A 24,438-nucleotide genomic window follows, 5' to 3' on the forward strand; every position below is an offset into this window, starting at 1 on the left:
CCAGAAATAATTATTTTTCCAATTCTATTTTCTATGGGTCACCGCACCCAAATTGGACGCCGGTGCACCCAAATTGGACTCTGACCCCCTACCCGTCCCCGTCCCCCCGGTCCTTGGAAAATATGTGGCTCTTTTTTGGGGACCCCTGCTTTAAAGGGTTAAATCTTGATCAGCGGCAGCAACATTAGAGGTTTTTGAGTCGTGTTGAATAATGCTTGGTTGTGTTTTACTTGCAGGAGAATAAGGAAACCGGAATGGAGACTGTGATTGGAACTATTGCTTCATTTAAGTAAGTTTGTATGCCTGCTTGTCTAAATTGCACAGAATTCATTAATACTGTATGCAATATTAATATATTGTTTCCACTCAACTTAAGAAAACCAGGCTTAACAGGACGAGGCCTGTATGAACTGAAGCCTGAATGTACCAAGGATTTCAACCTGTTTTACTTTCACTTCTCAAGGGCTGAACAGTCCAAGGTAATGTTTCTCTTTAGCTTTTGTGTTTCCGTGGGACCAAAATGTTAGTGCTACCATTGACTGTTCCAATTTTGTTATTTGCAAGCTAGATACAATAAATGCTAACAAGGGATGTTTTTTGTTGTACAGTACATCTAACCAAAGTAACAGCCTGTTTTTGCTCATTTATAAATGTCAGTTCAGAACTGTATTCCATGGCAGATGGGCATCCTTGCACTTATCATGCCTTTGAATTTGCATAGAAATGATCTTTCTTTTCTGATTTTTGCTTTTTTTTACAGGCAGAGGAAGCACAGCGCAAACTGAAGAGACAGATTGGTGAAGATTCAGGTGCATAACTTATTTAATATAATTAATGGTTGTATGGAACCAAATAGTAATACAGGCATAGGATCATTATCCAGAAAGCTCCGAAATATGGAAAGATCGTCTCCCATTGACTCTTTTATCCAAATAATCCAAATTTTTAAAAAACAGTTAATTTTTTCTCTATAATAATGAAACATTACCTTGTACTTGATTCAAATTAAAATATAATTAATCCTTATTGGAAGCAAAACCAGCCTTTTGGGGTTATTTAATGTTTACATGGTTTTCTAGTAGACTTAAGGTATGAAGATCCAAATTATGGAAAGATCCATTATCTGGAAAATCCCAGGTCGTGAGCATTCTGGATAACAGGTCCCATACCTGTACAGGGGGATGTAAAAATAATGTGGCTAGTAATACAAATATTTTGCATGTACTTGTTTTATCTGTTTTTAAAGGAGTACTTAATCCTAAAAATGAATATTCCTTGAACTTCCTTAATTTATATACTGAACTTGCTGCTCCAGCCTAAAAGTTCAACATTCCTTTAACAGAGGTGATCCAGATTTTTAAAGCTGTGCACGGGAACTTCCCAAACTCAATGTGGTCTCTGCTGCTGTTGAGAAACTAAGCTTAGCAGTTGATGCAAATCATGAAGTGTAAAATTAGATTAATTGGTCAGAGAAGCTGTTACAGGTATGCGATACATTATCTGGAAACTCATTATCCAGAAAGCTCTGAATTACAGAATGGCTGTCTCCCATAGACTCCATTTTATCCAAATAATCCAAATTTTCAAAAATAATTTCCTTTTATTCTATAATAATAAAACAGTTAATTGTACATGATCCCAACTAATATATAATGGATCCTTTTTGGGTTTATTTAAAGGACCAGTTACATCAAAAAAAAATTAAAAAAATTTGTTAGTATACATAGAAAAAAAACACCAAGACAAATGAAACGTTAAAATCGCGAAGCCTTTATTAAGAAATAACTTACCGAAAATTCCGCTTCCGCTCCTCTTCAGAAAAGGTGACACAGCGACGATCCATTGTGCGGCGTTCAATTTCTCCTCCCTGGCTATCCTATAAGGAAGGCAGGGAGGAGAAACTGATCGCCGCACGATCGATAGCCCGATCGATAGCCCGATCGCTTACTGACGAGGCGCATAAGTGGAGTTTCGGTAAGTTATTTCTTAATATAGACTTTGCGATTTTAAAGTTTAATCTGTCTTGGTGTTTTTTTTTTCTATGTATACTAACGAATTCTTTTTAAAAATTGTTGATGTTACTAGTCCTTTAAGGTTTACATGATTTTCTAGTGGATTCAAAATATGATGATCCAAATTACAGAAAGATCCGTTATCCGGAAAACCCCAGTCCCAAGCATTCTGGATTATAGGTCCCATACCTGTATTAGAGGTCTGATTATAAAATGATGATGCAAAGAGACATACAGAGAACTGCAGCTGCCCCATAAGCGTTGCCTGTGTTTGACAGAGCTACTGTATATCCACTTGCTGCTGAGGCTACAGAAGAGTGTGACACCTTCAACACTCAATTATTGTATTTTTGTATATTCTACACTGATTAATACAGATTGGACAGATGGATTATATCTTGTAAAATCAGCATGGCAGTTTGGAGTGGGGATTATTCATCCATGTCTCACCCCCTGTGAATTTTGCTGACTGATTTGCTTCTAGCGGCAAATTTGGAAATCAATCGAACCAAAATTGTTTTGTGTTTCAGCTCTCCCTCCACCGGTGCTGCCTCCATTCTGTCCGCTATTTGCTAGTTTGATAAACATCCTTCAATCAGATGTCATGCTGTGTATCATGGGAACTGTGTTACAGTGGGCAGTAGAGCCAAATGGATACGCGTGGTCGGAATCCATGCTTCAGAGGGTAAGCACTGTCTAATTACTTTTGTTAAACAGGCATCATACCCAGGGTCATTGAAAAAAAAATATATTATGCTAATAATGTATCCCGTCAGATAATACCATAATGGAACACTGCTGTTTTAAATACTAAACAGCAAGATTTTCACGGATCCACACACACACACAATTTTCTGTAGTTGGGGAGCTTACCCCTTTTATTATAACACCAACAGTATCAACGTTTTGTGGGGGTACACCCTCCCTTCATAAAGATCCTGTTGGTGATATAATAAAAGGGGTAAGCTCCCCAACTGCAGAAAATTGTGTGTGTAGATCCGTGAAAATCGTACTGTTGCTAAAGGACCTAGCCACCAGTTCAGTGCAGTAAAAGTGAATTTCAGGAGTGAGGTGGATTCATTACATTAAATACACATGCTAGGCTGCATCTGCTAATAAACAGACAGATCTGTGTCTTTTACTCCTACTTCCTTTTAAGCAATCAGCCTTGTTCCAATAAATGTGTTGGATGGATCCCAGCTTAATTGCTTTGTTTGTGCTTTGTGACACCCCTCCAGTCAGATGGAGGAACGGCCATTGGATCACATCAGCTGTTCCATTTGCACTGAAAAGGCCCCGCTGCTAAGACTTCCCATTAGTCTGTTTGCAATTTATCTGAAGGAGAATCGATTATACGTCCACATGCATGAACTAATCCACCTTAGTATGGAATGCTCGTATATTATATATATATATATATATATATATATATATTTCTCTGTCGTCTTAGGGGGACACAGGGACGATGGGGTTAAGCTCCACCCTCCAGAGGCAGGACACTTGAATAAAAATTAAGGGGACGTGTCCTGTTGGGCTTAACCCCGCACACTGTGCTCTAGCTTTCAGTTTTTCAAGTGTCCTGCTACCAGGAAAATAGATGATTCTATGGTCTGTCCTGTCTGACACCTGGGGTGATACTAAGAGCAGTGTTACCTGTCTCTTCTACAGTTAGCCAACACGGAGTAGCCCACCGGGGTCAATTTCTAGCCGTGAAGGCTATACCGACCATCCAGACGTTGCCTACGCCTCACTGGAGGTTAGAGGGTCTGGCCGGTGTAAACCCTTAGTAAGTATGGGCAGAGGGCTCCAGCGGTGACATTCTGCTGCAGAATTCCCTCCCTCCCCCCCCCTAAGAGTTTTCTCCTGGCTGCGGGTTAAACCTCAGTCAGTTGACGGAGACCCAATTTTGTCCGTCTCCTCTCTACTCTGAACAGCGCTCAATGGGTGCCCTCTCCTGGATGGTTACCAGACAGTATCCGAATGCGCTGCTAGCATTCTTATCAGCAGGAGAGGAAGCAGAGGTGAGCGCCATTTTGCATTGCTGTGCGCTGCTGGAACACAGATGTGTTCCAGCAGCCATTGCAGGCTGCGAGAGACAAGGGCGCCGCACGGGCATAAGCTAGTAGGCTCCCAAATGGCACAAGGTAAGCCAGTGAGTTACCACAAGGGCCGGGGGAGGAGAGAGTACCCTCCACAGTGCAGGTCTTTATTGCATGCGCCTTTTGCCAGTTGTTGCTACAGTGTGCGGGGCTGTTCAGTGATGCTAGGGGCCACAACTGCTTCAGATGGCAACCCCAGTCCAGTAGCGCTACCAATTGAAGGTGTGCCACTAGAGACTATCTTTCAGGAACCGGGAGGCGACTGTGTCTTGAACCACAAGCTTCATTTTTGGCAATACACCTCCATTATTCCTTAGCATCATGTCAAGGATTGCTTGCCTTACTGTTAATTTGGGAAGGTTTTTGGAGGTTGATACCCTGGTCCAAACGGTTGACGGTTCGTTTCCCACATCTGCTAAAAATTCAGCTCCAGAGCAGCTCTGTTCCGCTGTGTTTTAACCTACTCTCGAGAGTGATGGAAGGGCAGAAGTCCATCATCCGCCTTCCGTTTCGTTGCCCATTATGGACAGATCCAATGATGACATTACTGTAAATGCCTGACAGGTCATCTCCAGTGCAAAAAAATAAATAAATAAAATGATCTTCTGGCGGAATCATAAGGGTGTACGTGAGATTCTAAATATCTCATAAACGGCTAAGAAGCAAGGCACAGCACAAAAGCTGTTCAACCACAAATTGTTATTTCTTCACATGAACAGCTGCTTGAAATAATACAAGGAGAATGGAATACTCCCCAGAGAAAATTCCAAGCAGTGGATGCACTGCTATCCAGACTGTCAAAATTACTACTTGCCAGTGACAATGGCGGCAGCATTCAGGAATCCGACAGACGATGATGGGCTGTTAGAAGCAAATTATCTTCCTTGTCAGCATTATGGCCATGTCTGGTATCCGCTGGGTGTCCATCGCCATTCAAACCTTGATCGCCAAGTGCATCAGATTAAAGCTCTATCAAGCATATCATACAAGTAAGGTCACCACTAGAAGGTATCCGAGCCCGCTATATTAGAGCAGTGGGAACTTCTTGGGCGTGGTGCATCACTGACTCACTGGGCCACATCTGCAAGGCAGCCACCTGATTTTTGGTGCATACTTTAAAAAAAAAAAAATAAATTTACAGACTCAACACTCTTTCCTCAGCCAAAGCCTTCCTCGGTCAAGAGTGTTAGTCTTTCTCGCACCAATGTGTCTAATTAAGCTCGTTCCCACCCTGCTGTTCTGGGACTGCTTTGAAAAGTCCCCCATCGTCCCTGCGTCCCCCTAATACGACAGAGAAAACAGGATTTTTAATACTCACCGTTAAATCCGTTTATCTGTAGTCGAAAGGGGGTCACAGGGCTTTCCGCCCATTAGGACGAGCTTAACCATTGTTTTGTTCCAGGATAGTCCCTGGTTTACCTCGGCTTGCATTTAGTTATGGTTATGTTCATATTGTTCTGGTTGCAAAGTCTTTGGGACAAACTGAAGGCTAGAGCACAGTGTGCGGGGTTAAGCCCAACAGGGCACGCCCCCTTCATTTTTATTCAAGTGTCCTGCCTCTGGAGGGTACAGAGAAACGGATTTAACGGTGAGTATTAAAAATCCTGTTATATATTTTTTTTTCAGGTTTTGCATTTGATTGGGATGGCATTACAAGAAGAGCATCAGCACTTGCAGAATATTTGTGAGGACAACATTGTCACCTTCAATTTCACTGAAAAAATCTCAAGTAGGTTGGGGAAGCTTCAGTCTGCAGTCTTCTGTACTTATACTTATCAGTTTAACTACTCTGATAAAGGGGTTAACGTCCTCACATCCACAGTTTTTTTTATTTAGTTTAAATTAAACTAATTGATATTGCAGCCAGCTGTACTGCAAGCATCTTTTAACTCCAATTCATTCATTTTGGTTCATCTATATGTCCTTAACTGTTATAAAGTATTTAGCCTCACAAAAAGAACAGCTTTAAGCTTGAAAGTCTCAAATTTGATACACAGCAGCCATATCACATAGGTCCTAATGCAGCCCATGTGTACTGCTGTCCCCTATTCACCCTTAGGGTCAGGGCACACGCTCGGATTCGGGGAGATTAGGCGCCTGGCGACTAATCTCCCCAAACTACCTCCTGCCGGCTAGAATATAAAACGCCGGCGGGATGGCACTCGGAGCGCTTCGTTTTCCAAAGTCACCTCACGGGGAAACATTGGGCGACTTCGGAAAACAAATCGCTCTGAGTGCCATCTGGCCGACAATTTACATTCTAGCCGGCGGGAGGCAGTTCGGGGAGATTAATCGCCCCAAAGAAAAGGAGATTTGTGGCTGGCGACTAATTCCCCGAATCTGAGCGTGTGCCCTGACCCTCAATGTTGCTGGGTTTTGAGCAAAATGCTATGAAATGCACTTTCTTGACAAAGATATGCAGCAGCAGCAGGTTAGGGTGCACCAAGTTCTCGTGGGGGAGTATTAGGAGAGTTGATTTAGGAGGACGAGGTATGAAGGCATGATAGAAGGTATTACTGGTACATTACGAGAAAACAAAAAAAACCCACCAAGGATTATACATTGTATGAGGGAAGCTGTATAGCCGTGTAGCATCAGTATTAGGGACTTTGCTCATCCATTAAGTTTACCAGGCAAAATAAATGTCAAATGTCCTTCACATCATGTTCTACAGGATTGAAGCAGTTTTATTATATTAACTAAATACTGTGCACAGTTGCTTTTGAAACTACGGAATGATGTTTTTTTCCCAATGACATGTATAGGGCCTGGGGAAGTCCCAAATGCATCACCAAGCATCTTGGCTATGTTGGAAACACTGCAAAATGCAGCACACTTGGAAGTGCATAAGGATATGATACGCTGGATACTGAAGGTATTTTTTAAGAACAATCCCAACATCTTTAGTTATCTACTTAAGATGGTTTTAGATAGGAAGAACTGTATATTTAGCAATAATTACCTGTAAACTTGTATTGTCACAGTAAAAATAAGCAATTTTTAATGTTTTGGATAATGTATCACTCAGTACCAAAAAATCACCCTTTCCACCTTCTATTGACACCGATGAAACTAATGAAAACCTTCTGACGCAGAGGTTAAAGCCGTGTTACAGAAGGGAAGAAAAAAAGTCTTTGAACACTTTCTCTCTGACACATTAATGTGTAATGGTTAAGAAATACAGGTATAGGACCTGTTATGCAGAATGCTCTGGACCTGGGTTTTCCAGATAACAGATCTTTCTGTAATTTCTACTAGAAAATCAAGTAAACATTAAATAAACCCAATAGGCTGGTTTTACTTCCAATAAGGATTAATTATATCTTAGTTGGAATCAAGTACAAGCTACTGTATTATTATTACAGAGGAAAAGAAAAAAAATGGAGTCTATGGGAGAAGGCCTGTCCTTAATTCTGAGCTTTCTGAATAAATGCATATTTTAATATATAATACATATAAATACCTCATTTACAGGCCCAGACTGGCAATTTGTATATTCTGTCAAATGCCAGAGGAGCTGCTGGTAAATGCCATAGACACTATTGGGCATGTGGGCGGTTATTTGGGCCTGTGGGGGGGTTATTTGGACCTGTGTGTGCTTGAAATGCATGGGCCTATTTTGAATGCAAGTCCAGACCTGCTCATATTATTACAGTTTTCATAGAGAAACAGTGTCTAGTGTTTGTCAGAATCTATGATTTCTTATCGTTCTAGATGTTCAGTAGTATTAAGAATATCAGAGAGAATCCATCTACAAGCCCTATTGTTGAAACAGAAGGCAGTGTTTTGGCGGAGGTATTTTTATTCTTTTACGTCTACAAATATGTCTGTTATTTCAATTTCATTGTGATTTTTAACAGTTAAGTACAACAGACAGTGTTTAAAGGACAAGGAAAGTTAAACTAAAGAAGTAGTTAGAAATGTTGTACATTATGTTTTGGGCTTCTGTACCAGCCCAAGGCAACCACAGCCCTTTAGCAGTAAAGATCTGTGTCTCCAAAGATGCCCCAGTAGCTCCCCATCTTCATTTATGCTGATTCACTGCACATGCTCTGTGCTGCTGTCACTTACTGAGCTTAGGGAGCCACTCACAATATACAGTACACATATAATAGAAATGTCACAATATAAGGCTGATTAGTAATTAATACAGATAATTACTACATGGCAGCACAGAAACCAGTGCAATTAGCATCCGAATTTAATAATCAGCCCTGTAGCATCAGCTTATATTACAGACCAACCTCATTTTCTGCTGGATAATTAGTGACGAGCCCTAAGCTTAGCTTCTCAACAGCTGCTCAGAGCCCACTGAGCATGTGAGTGTCACAGACACTTTCCAAGATGGTGACCCTGTGACAAGTATGAAGTCCTGGATCATTGCAGCTCTTAAGAAGCTGAAACTTTAGGCTGGTGCAATAAATTCAGTATATAAAATGACATTTTTAGCCATATTCATTTTAAGGGTTTACTTCTCCTTTAAGAGATGGAACAGTAAATCTTAATTTATATGTACACACACACACACTTCATATATATATTATAATGAGAATGTATCTTCAATTTATTTAAAAGTGCTTGTTGGTTGGGTAAGATAGCAATTGATATTATGCTAGTTGCAGCCACAGGTGTGTGAGGAGGACGGCTTGCTGATCCAACGATCCATTACTCTGCTACACCTACTTGTAAATTGTTTGCCATGTAGAAATATAATTCTACCAAAAACAGTGATCAGGTTAGTGATGTGGGACTGATATTATTCTGGACTAGGGATGCACCGAATCCACTATTTTGGATTCGGCAGAACCCCCGAATCCTTTGCTAAAGATTTGGCCGAATACCAATCCGAATCCTAATTTGCATATGCAAATTAGGAGTGGGAAGGGGAAAACATTTTTCTTCCTTGTTTTGTGACAAAAAGTCATGTGATTTCCCTCCCGCCCCTAATTTGCATATTCGGATTTGGTTCGGCTGGCCAGAAGAATTCGTCCGAATCCGAATCCTGCTTAAAAAGGCCGAATCCTGAACTCAAAAGTATGAGATGCTATAGTTAAGTTAACATTTTAGGCAGAACTTTTAAATCTGCAATCTTGTAGCAAGCAAGGGGGGACCCTTTTGAATTCAGCCTCAAAATCTGAAGAATTTCTTCTGTTGAGAATTTGTTTAATTTGCTCTGAACCTGGGGAGCATGCTGTTGAGTTATATGACTATGGCTGACTAATTTCTATGCATTTTCATTTGTATTACCATTTCTGTCCTCCCCTTTAAATAGAATACACGGGATAAAGACAAAGCAGAGAGGAAAAGGAAAGCGGAGATTGCCAGGCTCCGCAGAGAAAAGATTATGGCCCAAATGTCAGAAATGCAGCGACATTTCATTGATGAAAATAGGGAACTTTTCCAGCAGACAACAGATGAACTGAATGCATCCACCTCCACTGCATATGATCACAGGTGAAGCTTTTTAGTATGTTATAGAATGGCCTGTTGTTGGCAAATTTTAGTCTTGGCTGGACGAGAGCCAACTACTATTACAATGTTTCATCTGCACAAGCCGTCACGGAAAGGGTGCGATTTACAAACAATCTTAAAATCACTGACCGTTTTTCATTAAAAATACTTTGGATAGTTGTTTATTATTACATTTCCTTTCATTATAGGCAGACCTTTTCTGTTTTAAAGGGGGTGGCTCAGCTTTAAATTTTCTTTTAGTACGTTAAACGATGGCTAATTCTTAGCAACTTTTCAGTTGGTCTTCATTATTTATTTTTCATAGTTTTTTAGTTATTTGCCTTTTCCTCCTGACTCCTTTCAAGCCTCCTTCCAAGCCGTCATGGAAAGGGTGCGATTTACAAACAATCTTAAAATCACTGACCGTTTTTCATTAAAAATACTTTGGATAGTTGCTTATTATTAAATGTCCTTTCATTATTGGCAGATTTTAAATGGGTGGTCCACCTTTAAATGATCTTTTAGTATGTTATAGAATGGCTAAATCTAAGCAACTCTTCAGTTGGTCTTCATTATTTATTTTTTAATGATTTGCCTTTTTCTTCTGGCTCCTTCCAGCTTTCAAATGGGCATCCCTGACCCCATCTAAAAAACAAATCCTCTATATGGCTACATTTATCGTTATTGCTACTTTTTATTACTCATCTTTCTATTCAGACCTCTCCTATTTAAATTCCTGACTCTTATTCAAATCAATGGTTGCTAGGATAAATTGGACCCTAGCAATGAGATTGCTGAAATTTCAAACTGGAGAGCTGCTAAATAACTCAAAAACCACAAATAATAAAAAATGAAACCAATTGAATGCAAATTGTCTCACTCTCTACTTCATACTTAAAGTTTATTTAAAGGTGAACAACCTTTGAAATGAACATTGATTTATTTGGTCCTACTTCAGTGCCATTAATCCTACAACCTCTTGTATAAACAGCTGTCATACAATGATGGACAGCAAACTTGTCGCTTTGGGGCCTCACCAAACCCGAGTCAGTGAACCAAGGCAGCTAGTTACTTGTATCCTGTGTCAAGAAGAACAAGCTTTTACAGTGGACAATAAAGCCATGGTTCTTGCAGCTTTTATCCAGAGATCGACGGTATTCTCTAAGAACAGGAGCAGAGTCATTACAGATCCAGGTAACCAGTCTGAAACCTCTGCAGTCACATAAGCTTGGGGTTTTACTTTTACTAAGATACATTGTATCACTGTATATAAAACTCATTACTAAAAAAAAACTTGCTGCAGTTTAAAAGTTTTGCACCAAGGGTACCCCCAAACCGAAAGCTTCCAGTTATGAAAAGCAGGCAGCCACCTCCTAACGTTTATGGCCATTTATAGGCAGACAAGGACAATATGGCTTTATCTAACACTACTCAATGTATTTGTATAAAAGAAAATTCAAAAGTCATATGGCTCCTCAACATGGGCAATGTGTCTTCAGTTGGGTCAGACATTGGGGGCCTTATTTAACAAAATCCAAATTTTTCTGATAATTTTATTAAAAATAAAGTCAGAGCAAACTTGAATCCACGATTTAACCTTATTTATTATTAAAAAAATTCCAAATAGTTTAAGGGCCTCTCCCACTGACATATATACAACCTCTGCAGATCTGAGATGACAGATTTTCGGGTTCTGACTTTTTCCATCTTTGGGGTATAATAAATCTCGAAAAAGTTGAGGTTTTTATTTTTTGCCACTAAAAATTCGGATTTTATAGTAAAAAAGAGTTTTTGACATTCGGACTTTAATAAATAACCCCTTAAAGTGTGTAAAAAATGTTATGACTAATTATGAAATTGCAGTACAGGTATGGAACCAGAATGCTCGAGACCTAAGGCTTTCCGGATAATGGATCTTTCCATAATTTGGATCTTCATACCTTAAGTCAAGTAGAAAAACTTTTAACATTTAATAAACTCAGTAAGCTGGTTCTTATTCCAATAAAGATTAATTAAATCTTAGTATGAATAAAGTACAAGCTACTGTTTTATTATTAAAGAGAAAAAGGAAATAATTTTTAAAAATTTGTATTATTTGGATAAAATGGAGTCTATGGGAGACGGCCTTTTCGTAATTCGGTGCTTTCTGGATAACAGGTTTTTGGATAATAGATCCCATACCTGTACTGTGATAGCTCTTGTGGGGAAAAAAATGCGAAACATGTTTGCGAATGAGAGGAAAGTACATTCCCAAGGACATTTTGCAGCTTGCCCCAAAATGTAGTGTTATCATCAAAGATCTGCTGCAGAAGCATGCTTCTTTATAACTAAATAGCTTACTTAGTGTATAGTACACCAGCTTCCAGTCAGTTTCTGTTCTTATTTATTGTAAAACACATTGCAGCAACCCTTTGCTAAGCACTCACAACAGAATGGGTCACACCAGCATTGCCAAATGACCGCAGGGATATATTTGTAACTCATGTCAGTTAAACCAATTGATGTTGAGAACAATATAACAGAGATGATAATGTGAACTTCTTTGTTTTCTACAGAAAAGCATGACCCGCTGTGCATGCACCCAGACTTGGCATGTGGCACCCACACAGGAAGCTGTGGACATATAATGCACGCTCACTGCTGGCAGAGGTAAAGGATTGCATTTATTTTACCTGAAAAAGACTTGTTAGGCGCTGCTGCTATGAAAAATGAAAGCACAGTAAACTTTTCCTCTAATACAGTGATCCCCCAACCAGTAACTTGTGAGCAACATGTTGCTCTCCAAACCCTTGGATGTTGCTCCCAGTGGCCTTAAAGCAGGAACATATTTTTAAATTCCAGACTTGGAGGCAAGTTTTGGTTGCATAAAATCCAGGTGTACTGCCAAATAAAGCCTCAATGTAGGTTGACAATCCACATAGGGGCTGCAAAATGGCCAATCACAGCACTAATGTGGCTCCCCGATAATATTTTTCATGCTTGTGTTGCTCCCAAACTACTTTTACTTCTGAATGTTGCTCTCAGGTTCAAAAGGTTGGGGATCCCTGCTCTAATATTACTAGGGATGTAGCGAACGTCGGAAAAAAAGTTCGCGAACATATTCGCGAACTTGCGCAAAAACGCGAGCGGTTCGCGAACGGTTCGCGAACCCCATAGACTTCAATGGGAAGGCGAACTTTAACATCTAAAAAAAAAATTTCTGGCCAGAAAAATGATTTTAAAGTTGTTTAAAGGGTGCAACGACCTGGACAGTGGCATGCCAGAGGGGGATCAAGGGCAAAAATGTATCTGAAAAATCTGCCTGTGTGTGCTTGGAAGAGATAGTGTAGGGGGAGAGCTGTTAGTGATTTCAGGGACAGATGATAGTAAGTTTGCTGGCTAGTAATCTGCTTGATACTGCTCTGTATTGGAGGGACAGAAGTCTGCAGGGATTTGAGGGACATTTTAGCTTAGGTAGCTTTGCTGGCTAGTAATCTACTGTTCTCTTTAAACAACTGCCATACGTTGACCTTGTAGGCATTGTTTGCCCAGTTTTTTTGGACGCAGCCACTGAAGCACAGTTGCCAGAAAAAATATGCCATATAAATGCTGAAAATAGTCATTTTTCGCCATACGTTGACCTTGTAGACATTGTTTGCCCAGTTTTTTTGGTTGCAGCCACTGAAGCACAGTTGCCAGAAAAAATATGCCATATAAATGCTGAAAATAGTCATTTTTCGCCATACGTTGACCTTGTAGACATTGTTTGCCCAGTTTTTTTGGTTGCAGCCACTGAAGCACAGTTGCCAGAAAAATATGCCATATAAATGCTGAAAATAGTCATTTTTTGCCATATACGTTGAGTCAACGTATGGCAAAAAATGACTATTTTCAGCATTTATATGGCATATTTTTTCTGGCCTCTGTGCTTCAGTGGCTGCAGCCAAAAAACTGGGCAAACAATGCCTACAAGGTCAACGTATACACTACTACAGCGGTGGATACGGATTACGTAAAATATATTATGGCTGCTTGAAAAAAGTCACTCCGGTGTTTTTTCTGGAGACGGTAATATTATGGATATTTAGACAGAATGTGAACAAGGTCACACAGCTAGATGGCGGGTTGAAGAAAACAGTGTGCAAATAATGCCTACAAGGTCAACGTATACACTACTACAGCGGTGGATACGGATTACGTAAAATATATTATGGCTGCTTGAAAAAAGTCACTCCGGTGTTTTTTCTGGAGACGGTAATATTATGGATATTTAGACAGAATGTGAACAAGGTCACACAGCTAGATGGCGGGTTGAAGAAAACAGTGTGCAAATAATGCCTACAAGGTCAACGTATACACTACTACAGCGGTGGATACGGATTACGTAAAATATATTATGGCTGCTTGAAAAAAGTCACTCCGGTGTTTTTTCTGGAGACGGTAATATTATGGATATTTAGACAGAATGTGAACAAGGTCACACAGCTAGATGGCGGGTTGAAGAAAACACTGTGCAAATAATGCCTACAAGGTCAACGTATACACTACTACAGCGGTGGATACGGATTACGTAAAATATATGAATGCTGCTTGAAAAAAGTCACTCCGGTGTTTTTTCTGGAGACGGTAATATTATGGATATTTAGACAGAATGTGAACAAGGTCACACAGCTAGATGGCGGGTTGAAGAAAACACTGTGCAAATAATGCCTACAGGGCAAATAATGCCTAAAAGGTCAACTTATACACTACTACAGCGGTAGTAAAATAAAAAAAGTAAAATAAAAAAAAAATGAATATTAAAAAAAAAAATTAAAGTTGGTGCTGCTGAACTACTAGGAGCAGCAGATTAGCACACCAGTCCCACTCCCCAACACTGCTAGACTAATAGCACTGGGCTCTTATAGTAGTAGTAGTAGTAGTAGTAAAACAACAAAAAAATAAATAAAAGCAGTCCTTACAAGGACTACTGTTATTGCAGCAGTCAGCAGATGAGATCAGAAGCAGGACAGCTGCCCACTGCAGCTACATACAGAGCACTGCAGTAGAAGGTAGATTACTAGCCAGCAAAGCTACCTAAGCTTAAATGTCCCTCAAACCCCTGCAGACTTCTGTCCCTCCAATAACAGAGCAGTATCAAAACGATTACTAGCCAGCAAACTTTCAACTGTCCCTGAAATCACTAACAGGCAGCAGCTCTCTCCCTACACTATCTCTTCAGCACACACAGGCAGAGTGAAAAAACGCTGCAGGGCTTCGGTTTTTATAGGGAAGGGGAGTGGTCCAGGGGAGAGCTTCCTGATTGGCTGCCATGTACCTGCTGGTCTGGGGTGAGAGGGCAAAAAAAAGCGCCAACAATGGCGAACCCAAAATGGCGAACGTCGCGCGACGTTCGCGAACTTCCGGCGAGCGCGAACACCCGATGTTCGCGCGAACAAGTTCGCCGGCGAACAGTTCGCGACATCTCTAAATATTACAAAGGCGTATTTCAGACATGTGAAACTTACAGTACATCAAAAAATTAAAGTGTTTTGAAGTAATAAAAATATAATGAAGTGTTGCCCTGCACTGGTAAGACTGTTGTGTTTGCTTTAGAAACACTACTATAGTTTATATAAACAAGCTGCTGTGTAGCCATGGGGGCAGCCATTCAAGCACAGGATACACAGTAGATAACAGATAAGTACTACTATAGTTTATATAAACAAGCTGCTGTGTAGCCATGGGGGCAGCCATTCAAGCACAGGATACACAGTAGATAACAGATAAATACTACTATAGTTTATATAAACAAGCTGCTGTGTAGCCATGGGAGCAGCCATTCAAGCACAGGATACACAGTAGATAACAGATAAGTACAGGTATGGGACCTGTTATCCAGAGTGCTCTGGGCCTGGGGTTTTCTGGATAATGGATCTGTCCGTAATTTGGGTCTTCATGCCTTAAGTCTACTAGAAATTAATTCAAACATTAAATAAATCCAATAGGCTTGTTTTATATCTTAGTTGGGATCAAAGCACTGCCTATCTTGACAGCGCTATATAAATAAATGATGATGATGATCATGTACAAGCTACTGTTTTATTATTACAGAGAAAAAGGAAATAATTTTTAAAAATTTGGATTATTTGAATGAAATGGAGTCTATGGGAGGCAGCCATTCCGTAATTCGGAGCTTTCTGGATATCAGGTTTCCGGATAAGGGATCCTATACCTGTACTACTATAGTTTATATGAACAAGCTGCTGTGTAGCCATGGGGGCAGCCATTCAAGCACAGGATACACAGTAGATAACAGATAAGTACTACAATAGTTTATATAAACAAGCTGCTGTGTAGCCATAGGGGCAGCCATTCAAGCACAGGATACACAGTAGATAACAGATTAGTACTACTATAGTTTATATAAATAATCTGCTGTGTAGCCATGGGGATAGCTGTTCAAGTACAGTATACACAGTAGATAACAGATACGTTTTGAAGAATCCCATTAAATACTACAGAGCTTATGTTATCTGCTGTGTATCTTGTGCCTTTTCTCCTTTTTCATCTACACAGCAGCTTCATTATATAAACTATAGTTGTGTTTCTGAAGCAAACACACCAGTTTTACCAGTGCAGCACAACAGTACATTATATTTGTATAGATGTATTGAGCTCTTTATAAACAAACCCCTCTCTTCCCTAAACTGTAGCCTTTGTTCGGCTTTGAGAAAAGGAGAAACTCACTCTACATAGGGTTTATCTGTGAACTGGTCAAATGTTTTACTAAATATTCTTAAAGGGATTCTGTCATGATTTTATGGTGTCGTTTTTATTTCTAAATTACTCTGTTTAGACTGCAAATAATTCACTCTTCCATGTAAAATATAATTTCTAACCCATTAAGTGTATTTTTTTAGTTGTAATATTGGTGTGTGGGAGACATCTCAGGTCATATTTGCCTGGTCATGTGCTTTAAGAAACAGCCAGTGCTGCACTATGGAACTGCTTTCAGGCAGGCTCTTGTTTCTCCTACTGAAGGAGTCGCAGTGGGACATGGATTTTTATTATTGAGTGCTGTTCTTATATCTACCAGGGAGCTGTTATCTTCCCATTGTTCTAGTGATCGCCTGCTGGGGGTTGGAGGGAGGGGGGTGATATCACTCCAACTTGCAGTGCAGCAGTAAAGAGTGACTTAAGTCACATGACTGTGGGCACCTGGGAAACTGACACGTCGAGCCCCATGTCAGATTTCAAAATGAAATCAGTTTGCTCTTTTGAAAAAAGGATTTCAATACAGAAGTCTGCTGGAGCAGCACTATTAACTGATGTTTTCCCATGACAGTATCTCTCTAAATAATGTTACTTCTGTTTAAAAGGTAATGTACTATTAAAGATAAGGTTAAATCCTTTGTCATCAGGAAAAGGGTGGGGACCAGTCCATTTTTGATTTAATGGTACCCAGCAGAGATTAAAGTTGGGGCGAATGTTGCTTGAATTGCACTGTGATGTGTTAGTGCAGATGATATAGTGACTAATGTATGTCTCATGTAGGTACTTTGATGCGGTGCAAGCCAAGGAGCAGAGAAGACAGCAGCGCTTACGGGTACATACGAGCTATGATGTGGAAAATGGGGAATTTCTCTGCCCCCTCTGTGAGTGTTTAAGTAACACTGTCATCCCTATGCTTCCACCACCGAGAAGTTTATACCACAGGTTAGATGACTTTTTAATATCTTCACTCAAATCTAAATGTATGATCTGTGCCACTTGAAATGAAACAGCAAGTAGCCTGTACAAATAGGCCTTATTATTTGTGTATGTTTATGGTTTTTGCCCATAAATCAACTTCCTGTTTGAATCATTGTTTGCGGTGTAAACTGGGAGACACTTATTTGACGCATTCTGACATAGTTTGACTTTAGGGCTCATTTACAAATCACAGGACAGTGTGCTAAAACAGGAGCATGCCTTGTTATTAGACTTTACTCCCTGCTCCACGCATAATTCCCATAGGCCCTGGTCTTTGTGAACATCAATACAGTGCTGTTAAAGGAGAACTAAAGCTTAACTATCTCTCTTAACTATATCTCTTTAATAAGTGACCCTGAACCTTAGATTTTTCAAGCAAGTATATGTTACAGGATGCATCTGATTGCTATTTTATACCCTGTTCCCTGTCGTTAGTAAATCATCTCATTTACAACTAATTACTTCGCAGGTTAGATTTCTCAGATCAGCCTAATTTAGCAGAATGGCTTAGCACTACGTCTCAACAACTCAAAGCATTGCACGCAGCAAAAAGCAATTCAGGTGAGCTCGGAAAAGAGAGATTCATTATTTATATCGCTAATCCTATCAACTTATCAAAATAAATGTCATAAACTTTATTAACAGCTTTCCTTTACTCTTTGCAGCTGGCTCAGATTCTGAGATGCCCGCACAGGTGGAGATTCCTGAAGGATTCCGGCCTGATTTCCAACCTAAGTATGATGATTATGTCTTTTCTTTAAAGGAGAAGGAAAGGTTAAAACTAAGTAAGCCTTATCAGAAAGGTCTATATAAATACACCAGTAAACCATCAAAGTAATGCTGCTCCCAGTCCTCTGATAAAAGAAACACAGCATTTTTTTCCTTCTATTGTGTACACATGGACTTCTGTATCAGACTTCCTGTTTTCATCTTAAACCTCCAGGGCTTGAGCATGCTCAGTTTGCTCCTCCCTCCTCCCCTCCCTGCTGTAATCTGAGTTTAGAGCTATGAGGGAGAGACTCTGGCAGGAAGTGATGTCACATCAAGCTAATATGGCAGCTACTATCCTAATTAAATAGAGATTCTAGGGCTGTTTATTTAGGTATGGTAAAGCATTCTACAGAATAAATATAGTGTTATAGCTTGCACTATTGTGGCTAATCTATTGGCTTTCCTTCTCCTTTAAAGTCAATTTTACATTTGAAAATCATGTCAAGCATAGGTAGCATCATTAACTCTCAACTTCCTTTAAATGGCCCAGAAATCCATACTCAGACAGCATCAGGGAGATGCTGACAACATTCGGCACAGCAACATATAAGGTCGGGCTGAAGGTGCATCCTAATGAGCAGGATCCACGAGTCCCAATTATGTGCTGGGGAAGCTGCGCATACACAATACAAACGATTGGTGAGAAACCCCCTGGTACATTGTTAATTACGACATTGTTTTAAAACGGATTTACTTAGATCTGTACTTTTGCTCTTTATAGAACGGATTTTGGCAGATGAAGAGAGGCCGTTGTTTGGAAACTTGCCATGCAGACAGGTAATGAACTCAAATCAAATTCGAATTGAAATCAAGTTTTCCTCTGAAAAAAAAGTTGACTTTTGCCGGTCACAAAAAATTTTTTTCCCCATTGGGGCGTCATTTTCTCAGCGAAAGTTGCCAAAAATTTGGCTCATCACTGTTAACGTCTTGAAATAGTTCAAGGGACCTCTGCCATTGACTTCTACATGAACGGGGCAGGTTTAAAGTGGCGAATATTCAAAGTAGAACTGTTTCCAGGGTCGAGGTGGGATAAATCTCACATTTGAATTCAAATTCGAGCTTTTAAATTCGAAATTGTGAGTTATGACCTAAAAACAATTTGGAATTGTGAGTTTTGACCAAAAACTAATTCGAAAACTAGATTTTTACATTCAAACCTTAATTAATCTGCCCCATATGTTTTTAGTGTCACTTTTTTTTTTATGCACATGCTCAGATTTAATACAAGCTTAAATCCCATTTAATGTTTTTCTTATCTATTTTTCTTTGCCATTCAAGGATGACTGCCTAAAATCACTGACCAGATTTTCTGCAGCACATTGGACGGTGGGAATGCTTCCTGTTGTGGAAAAACACTTTGGTCGTCTGTTTGAAAGTAAGAATGCATCATAAGTGTACTCAATCTAAAATATGCATTGTTGGTACAGGTATGGGATCCATTATCCGGAAATCCGTTATCTAGAAAGTGTTTCCTTTTTCTCTGTAATAATAAAACAGTACCTTGTACTTGATCCAAACTAAATTTTTAATTCTAGAATTAATCCTTATTGGAAGCAAAACCAGCCTATTGGGTTTATTTAATGTTTAAATAAATTTCTAGTAGACGTAAAGTGTGATGATCCAGATTACGGAAAAATCCCTTATCCTGGAAAACCCCAGGTCCCAAGCGTTCTGGATAACAGATCCCATACCTGTAAATATCTGTGGATTTAATTTGGCCATTATTATGAAAAATATTCCTTTTAATGGGAAACTATTCCCTTTAAATTGGCCCAATGTGCCATTATCCTTGATCATGTGTGTATATATGTGTATATAGAGATAGATAGATAGATAGATAGATAGATAGATAGATAGATAGATAGATAGATAGATAGATAGATTGAGAAAACATGTAATATATAGTTAGAAAAAATATATAGTTAGAAAAGACTTTTATACCGGCAATGTTATTGTTCCATAAAGTGACGGTGTATTTTATTACTTTTATCCAGCAATTGTGCCTAATGATGACACAGAGAATTCCCCTTGTATACTTGATATCGATATGTTTCATTTACTGGTGAGTAGCGGTGATTTAACCACCTTGTGTCGCTGCAACTTCCCCTGACAAGAACTTGTTTCCGCTGTTTTCCCTTTCTTAAAGGAGAATTAAACCCTGAAAATTTATTTGGCTAAAAATAGCACATTTTATACACAACTTATTGCACCAGCCTAAAGTTTCAGCTTGTCAATAGCAGCAATGATCCAGGACTTCAAACTTGTCACAGGGGGTCACCATCTTGGAAAGTGTCTGTGACACTCACATGCTCAGTGGATTCTGAGCAGCTGTTGAGAAGCTAAGCTTAGGGGTCGTCACTAATTATCCAGCAGAAAATGAGGTTGGTCTGTAATATAAGCTGATGCTACAGGGCTGATTATTAAATTCTGATGCTAATTGCACTGGTTTCTGTGCTGCCATGTAGTAATTATCTGTATTAATTACTTATCAGACTTATATTGTGACATTTCTATTCTATGTGTACTGTATATTGTGAGTGGGGCCCTAAGCTCAGTAAGTGACAGCAGCACAGAGCATGTGCAGTGAATCAGCAGAAAAGAAGATGGGGAGCTACTGGGGCATCTTTGAAGACACAGATCTTTACTGCTAAAGGGCTGTGGTTATCTTAGGCTGGTACAGAAGCACAAAACATAATGTACAACATTTCTAGCTGCTTCTTAAGTTACGCTTTAGTTCTCTTTTAGGGCTGGGACACACTGGGCGATTAGGGGAGATTTAGTCGCCTGGCGACTAATCGCCGCGACTTTCCACGACCAATCTTCCCCGAATGCTTCCCCTCGCTCTGCGCCTGGCTAAAATGAAAAATCGCCTGCGCTAATCACACGCGGCGATTCATTTTCCGAAGTCGCCCGAAGTTTCCTCGTGAGGCAACTTCGGGCGACTTCGGAAAACGAATCGCCGCGTGTGATTAGCGCAGGCGATTTTTCATTTTAGCCAGGCGCAGAGCGAGGGGAAGCATTCGGGGAGAAAAGTCGCTGCGATTAGTCGCCAGGCGACTAAATCTCCCCAAATCGCCCAGTGTGTCCCTACCCTTAACCTGAACCTGTGTTTTTTCACCCTATATGGAAAAAGTGGGGGAAAATAGCTCCATATATCAACATTTCTTTGCTCTATTACTAGGAAAGATAAGATGAAGTAAAATCAGTCTTTGAACTGATGAGTACAATATAAAATGATCCTTATGAGTAGACATTCCAGATTTAATAGTATGGGATTGACCATCCAGTAATTAAATGGTTGTCTTTCAGGTCAGCTTGGTGGTTTCGTTCCCAGCTTTACAGTGCCAGGACTTTTCAGGGAACAGCCTTGGTACGGGAGACCTCCATCTTTTCCATCTGGTGACCATGGCACACATTGTGCAGTTAGTGCTCTCCTCCTCCACAGGTACAAACGTTGGGTTTGGGAAGGAACGTTCAATAAGGAGATAAAGTTATTAGCAAGTAGATTAAGCAGCTGTGTAAGGGTCAGGGCATACAGGCAGATTCGGGGAGATTAGTCGCCCGGCGACAAATCTCCTCTTCTTCGGGGCGACTAATCTCCCTGAACTGCCTCCCCTGCCTTCGAGTCGGCTAAAATGTAAGTCGCAAGCGGGATGGCACTCGGAACGATTCATTTTCCGAAGTCGCACGAAGTTTCCATGTGAGGAAATCCTGGAAGCGAATAATCTCCCTGTGTGCCTTGACCCATAGAGACTTCATAGATAACATGGTGGTTAAAGGGATACTGTCATGGGAAAAAACATTTGTTTCAAAATGAATCAGTTAATAGTGCTGCTCCAGCAGAATTTTGCACTGAAATCCATTTCTCAAAAGAGCAAACAGATTTTTTTATATTCAATTTTGAAATCTGACATGGGGCTAGACATATTGTCAGTTTCCCAGCTGCCCCAAGTCATGTGACTTGTGCTCTAATAAACTTCAATCAATCTTTACTGCTGTACTGCAAGTTGGAGTTATATCACCCCTCCCCCCCCAGCAGCCAAACAAAAGAACAATGGGAAGGTAACCAGATAACAGCTCCCTAACACAAGATAACAGCTGCCTGGTAGATCTAAGAACAACACTCAATAGTAAAAACCCATGTCTCACTGAGACACATTCAGTTACATTGAGAAGGAAAAACAGCAGCCTGCCAGAAAGCATTTCTCTCCTAAAGTGCAGGCACAAGTCACATGACCAGGGGCAGCTGGGAAATTGACAAAATGTCTAGCCCCATGTCAGATTTCAAAATTGAATATAAAAAAATCTGTTTGCTCTTTTGAGAAATGGATTTCAGTGCAGAATTCTGCTGGAGTAGCACTATTAACTGATGTGTTTTGAAAAAAACGTTTTCTGATGACAGGATCCCTTTAATGAAATACAACAGATATTGGGTAAAAACAGCAGGCATTCACCTTTCTCATTGTTTTTTATTGGTACACTGCCTTAACAATAGGAAACCTGTTGATAAACCTTAGGAATGTAGAAAACAAAAGTTGTGTTGAGTATACATGTTCAATAAGATTTGTCTGTAAACAACAAAAAAAGCAAAAGCAACCAAATCTAGTAATCGCAAATTATTTTATCAATTATTCTTTACAGAAGAGGATGGTATGGACCAAGAATCCACTGACGGAAAAGAAGAACAGGCAGTGATGTCTTTGTATAGGACCATCTGTCAGTGCAGTGGAAGGTGGGTGATGCCTCTTTCGTGCTGCACCATCACATATATCTAACTAAAAAAGGAACCCTTCTTTGTTTACCTTCCAACAATTGGAAATAATTTCTAAAAAGGGATAGTAACACTACAGCGCACTTTCTTCACTTGATGAAAACAAATGAAATATATTATATTCCACATATTTCTTTCTTGTTACTTGCTGTATTAATACATTCAAGCACATTCAGCTACATTTTATACGCAAATGGCATAGTTGGTTCTGGCTCTAACACCTCATGTGTTAAAGGAGAACTAAACCCTAGAAATGAATAGGGCTGTAAATGCCATGTTTATATACTGAATTTATTGCACCAGCCTAAAGTTTCAGCTTCTTAAGAGCTGCAATGATCCAGGACTTCAAACTTGTCACAGGGGGTCACCATCTTGGAAAGTGTCTGTGACACTCACATGCTCAGTGGGCTCTGAGCAGCTGTTGAGAAGCTAAGCTTAGGGGTCATCACTAATTATCCAGCAAAAAATGAGGTTGGTCTGTAATATAAGCTGATGCTACAGGGCTGATTATTAAATTCTGATGCTAATTGCACTGGTTTCTGTGCTGCCATGTAGTAATTATCTGTATTAATTACTAATCAGCCTTATATTGTGACATTTCTATTCTATGTGTACTGTATATTGTGAGTGGGTCCCTAAGCTCAGTAAGTGACAGCAGCACAGAGCATGTGCAGTGAATCAGCAGAAAAGAAGATGGGGAGCTACTGGGGCATCTTTGGAGACACAGATCTTTACTGCTAAAGGGCTGTGGTTGCCTTGGGCTGGTACAGAAGCACAAAACATAATGTACAACATTTCTAACTACTTCTTTAACTTTCCTTGTCCTTTAAAGGCTGTTGGAGCCAAGACTGTAAAAATTCATATAGTGGTAAAACCTCTCCATTTTTAACAATTTTGCACCCTGTGTTTGCTGTTAACATGGTTAAAGGAGTTGTTCACCTTCCAAACACTTTTTTTAGTTCAGTTGTTTTTAGATTGTTCCCCAGAAATAAAGACTTTTTTCAATTACTTTCCATTATTAATTTGTTACTGTTTTTCCAAAGTACTTCATAGATAACATGGTGGTTAAAGGGATACTGTCATGGGAAAAAAAAAAAATTTCAAAATGAATCCGTTAATAGTGCTTCTCCAGCAGAATTCTGCACTGAAATCCATTTCTCAAAAGAGCAAACAGATTTTTTTTTTATATTCAATTTTGAAATCTGACATGGGGCTAGACATATTGTCAATTTTCCAGCTGCCCCAAGTCATGTGACTTGTGCTCTGATAAACTTCAATCACTCTTTACTGCTGTACTGCAAGTTGGAGTGATATCACCCCCTCCCCCCCAGCAGCCAAACCAAAGAACAATGGGAAGGTAAACAAATAGCAGCTCCCTACCACAAGATAACAGCTGCCTGGTAGATCTAAGAACAACAGTCAATAGTAAAAACCCATGTCCCACTGAGACACATTCAGTTACATTGAGAAGGAAAAACAGCAGCCTGCCAGAAAGCATTTCTCTCCTAAAGTGCAGGCACGAGTCACATGACCAGGGGCAGCTGGGAAATTGACAAAATGTCTAGCCCCATGTCAGATTTCAAAATTGAATATAAAAAAATGTGTTTGCTCTTTTGAGAAA

General features: G+C 39.8%; 1 protein-coding gene across 3 annotated transcripts in view; it reads left to right on the top strand.

Moving 5' to 3' along the window:
- ubr2.S (ubiquitin protein ligase E3 component n-recognin 2 S homeolog) overlaps positions 1-24,438 on the top strand; it is a 174,915-nt gene that overhangs the window by 142,116 nt on the left and 8,361 nt on the right. For all 3 annotated transcript variants that reach the window (XM_041564059.1, XM_041564058.1, NM_001096196.1), the window contains 19 exon segments: positions 237-289; positions 377-479; positions 761-809; positions 2,543-2,697; positions 5,738-5,840; positions 6,877-6,986; positions 7,826-7,906; positions 9,384-9,565; positions 10,554-10,756; positions 12,118-12,211; positions 17,078-17,239; positions 17,745-17,836; positions 17,941-18,010; positions 18,537-18,685; positions 18,768-18,823; positions 19,325-19,421; positions 20,041-20,108; positions 21,356-21,491; positions 22,688-22,778. In XM_041564059.1, the coding sequence (XP_041419993.1) occupies positions 237-289; positions 377-479; positions 761-809; positions 2,543-2,697; positions 5,738-5,840; positions 6,877-6,986; positions 7,826-7,906; positions 9,384-9,565; positions 10,554-10,756; positions 12,118-12,211; positions 17,078-17,239; positions 17,745-17,836; positions 17,941-18,010; positions 18,537-18,685; positions 18,768-18,823; positions 19,325-19,421; positions 20,041-20,108; positions 21,356-21,491; positions 22,688-22,778 (2,054 nt within the window).

Source organism: Xenopus laevis, chromosome 5S (assembly GCF_017654675.1).
Source record: "Xenopus laevis strain J_2021 chromosome 5S, Xenopus_laevis_v10.1, whole genome shotgun sequence".
Lineage (NCBI taxonomy): Eukaryota > Metazoa > Chordata > Amphibia > Anura > Pipidae > Xenopus > Xenopus laevis.